This window comes from Nannobrachium achirus, assembly GCF_963921795.1.
Source record: "Nannobrachium achirus genome assembly, contig: SCAFFOLD_303, whole genome shotgun sequence".
NCBI classification, from domain to species: Eukaryota; Metazoa; Chordata; class Actinopteri; order Myctophiformes; family Myctophidae; genus Nannobrachium; species Nannobrachium achirus.
This window is the reverse complement of record NW_027664882.1, coordinates 86,958-90,289: the sequence shown is the minus strand read 5'-3', so window position 1 is coordinate 90,289 and position 3,332 is coordinate 86,958. Positions and strand designations below refer to the sequence as shown.

The window sequence follows — 3,332 nt, the reverse complement described above, 5'->3', positions numbered from 1 at the left end:
ATTTGTGAAGAAAGATATTGATTTAGATTTAGTTCCCAGATTGGTCTAACACTCGGCTAACTTTACCTTTACTACATGTTTGGTGCAGATCAGAGCAACGTTGCACCTTGCATGTCCGGATGTCACCTTTGTGACATTGTCCACCGTCGACCCCCCCCCCCCCTGGGCAATGGTAATGTACAGTAGGATGCCTGGGTGAAAGTACAGTAAGCGGGTTAAAGGCATGGATTGTGATTTCCTGGACATCACTGATCATACACCCGTGTCCTGACCCGAGTGAGGTGTGACCCGGTACCTCAGTCCCGGCGGACCAACACGTAAAGACACACCACGAAGAGAACGGCATAACAGCTCTTGGGGTAGTCGTGTTTCTGAAGAGTAACCAGTCCAACGTACGGCACAAACCCCCGGACTCTGCCCATCACGTCCTCCTTCTCCAGCCAGCGTTGCCCAGGCTTGTACAGTCCGATGTCGTCCACCGGATTGTTGTCCCCTTTGGTCAGGATTTTAACGTCTCCGTTGTCCTTCCCGTGAACCTTCACCACCCGGTGCACGATGGGGATGTCCTTGCCTTCGATCCTGAAGATGACGATCTCTCCGACTCTGATGGGGTCCTCCGCCCTGTTGGTCACAAACAGGACATCTCCTGCGTGGAACGCCGGCTCCATGCTCCCGCTGATAACCACGACCGCCGGGCTCTCGCTGCCCGTCGCGAGCACTAGGCCCTTCCAGAACATCATCACTGACAGCACGGTCATGGCTAAGTTCAACACCTGGGCGTAGAGCTGCCGCTTGCTCATGCAACGCACGTCGCCGAGAACAGATAACATTCTGACGACCGTATTAAGAACTAGAAAACATAGAAGTAATCCGATGAAAACCTTAGAGCGTGTTGAGCCTGCACAAGCTTATATTGGCGGTGTGACATCAGAGTTGGTTCTGACCTGGTGTTGTGATTGGCCGAAGGGCATTGTCAGTGTTTCCAAATATAGAACTCAAAACATTACCTTCTGTACCTTCTTATCTGATCTGAGTGAACGGGTGGGGTTGTAGGTGTCGATCAGGCTTGGGAGGAGGTTTACCTTTGGCTGCTTCCCCACAGAGCACTTTCTTCCCCCACGGCCCACGATGAGGCAGACCCAGTGGAGTGGCATGGGTTGGCTCGTGATGACCAGTCCACATCTTTTATTGTTCTTGGTCCTACTGTGCACCACCAGGCCAGGCTTTCCCATCAGTGTGTGCTCCCTTTGCCAAATATAGGCTTCAGACAATTGGACTCGAGTCATGATGACTCGACTTGACTCGGACTCGAGTCGCAAATTTGATGACTTGCGACTTGACTCGGACATAAGGGCAAAAACTTGAGACTCGACTTGACTTGGAAGACAATGACTCCCGACTCGACTTGACTTGAGACACGCTGACTCGGACGACTTGCCGCAACGCCACTCACCAAAGCAGTCGTGAACGCCACGCTAGGTTCACACTTTTATTGATTGATTGATTTGATTGATTGGAGACAGGCATGTAAGCGAGAGCACAAGCACGAAGCAGCCAAACACTATGATCAGATCTGCATGGTATTTTTTTGACATTTACTTTAGGAAGAAAGGTTTCGTTCTTCAAGATATAAACCTGAGATTTAACCTGTGACTCGACTTGAAAAGCTTGTGACTTGACTCTACTTGACAACCTTGTGACTCGACTCGACGCGACTTGACTCGACGCAACTTGACTCGACGCAACTTGACATGACAACCTTGTGACTCGACTCGACTTGACTTGCACACAACAGAAAAAACTTGAGACTTGGACCAAATGACTTGCGACTCGCTTGGGACTCGGATCACAGAGTTAGTGTCGAAGTGTCTTTGAGCAAGACACTGAACGCCTAATTGCTCTCGGTGAGCCTTGCATGGTTGGTGTATGGATGTGTGTTTGAATGGGTGAATGTAATGCACAATCTATGTAAAGCGCCTTGGATAAAGGCGCTATTTAAATGCACCATTTACAATCTATTTACCATTTATTTACCCCAGGATATGCAATGCAGTATGTGACCTTATGTTTTATTGTACTCTGTATGATGATTTGAGGGTTCCTTTGCTTGATGTAATGCAAAAACGAAAACCTGAGCTATTCTAAACCATCGTTTTGTGGGTCCGATTTTAGCCCAAGGAATGTATTTCGTGCAAAACAAATGCTTGCAATGAATTCAGCATCATGAAAAAACCCTAGTTTGACCCCTCACATGCTACTTAAAGCAGATTTATTTTTTCTATTTGTTTTCCTGTATAGTAAGTTAATGGGACACAAACACAAATCAGTTTTTTTTATTTCCCCCGGGAGTTTATTACACACCTTTAGAAACACATTGGTGAAGATATTTCTTGGTAACGATTTACTTCGCAGATTGGTCAAATATCTTATAAAATCCCCTTGTACTAGAACATAAACAAACAAGATGTATATGTATATATACTGTATATGCCTATATACAGTATATATGTATGATCAATTCATAAGTTAACACTTTCAATAACATCTGTGCTTAGTGTTTTGCACTGTTAAGAGAATGAGGATGAGAATGTATCCAAGCAATCGAGGTTAACATTCTGACTTTGTACTGTAGCAGCTACTAAATAAAAACAAGTATTTTTTCCTCTGTTGGGCCAAAGTAGTTGCAATAACAAACAAAAGTTCCTTCTTTACTACAGCTTGAATAATTCAATACGTTCCTCCTGGGTTTATGTAATTTCCCCAATTTAATTCCCCCATGCATAACAGAGAGGGGATTGTATGAACATAATTATTCATAATGCATCAATCTCTATCAAAATACATATCCTGAGGCAACCCCAGGGTTTTGGTCATATTTGTCTAAATCTGAACACTGTATCTGGGTTTATTTAATTACCTTGTATTGCTGTCATGGACCAGTGAATCATGAGCTGTTGTCCAGTATGTGAAAACTGCCTCCATTTAGCCAATCAAAGCAGAGTAAAATCTCTGCGTGCATGCACACGGAAGCTCGCATGCAAGGGTGGGTATACACACATGAATTAAACACAGACAATTGAAATTCACTTACAAAAAATGATACTTTGAACCTTCCCCTCCAAGTTCTTGTGAATTTATTGTACCATATGGCACAGCCTTTAACTGGTTAGATAAATAAGTGTTCTGAGTTAATGATTTAGTTTACCAAAACCAGCAGTTAGTGACAATTGTTTTCTGTTATAAAGCATGATGAAAGAGACGTGGGATAGGCTCATGCACTAATAATGAACAACCATTAGTCATGTATGCTTTAGGGGGAAGAATATATTTGC

The 3,332-nt window shown here is 44.1% G+C and overlaps 1 protein-coding gene across 1 annotated transcript; it reads right to left on the bottom strand.

Moving 5' to 3' along the window:
* Window positions 1–296: 296 nt before the first annotated feature.
* LOC308280739 (signal peptidase complex catalytic subunit SEC11A-like) lies at window positions 297–830 on the bottom strand (the record flags this gene model as incomplete). The annotated part of the gene is made up of 1 exon (XM_080755053.1): window positions 297–830. One exon carries the CDS (start codon window positions 828–830, stop codon window positions 297–299), a length of 534 nt encoding a protein of 177 aa, XP_080611179.1.
* Between the last annotated feature and the right edge of the window lie 2,502 nt (window positions 831–3,332).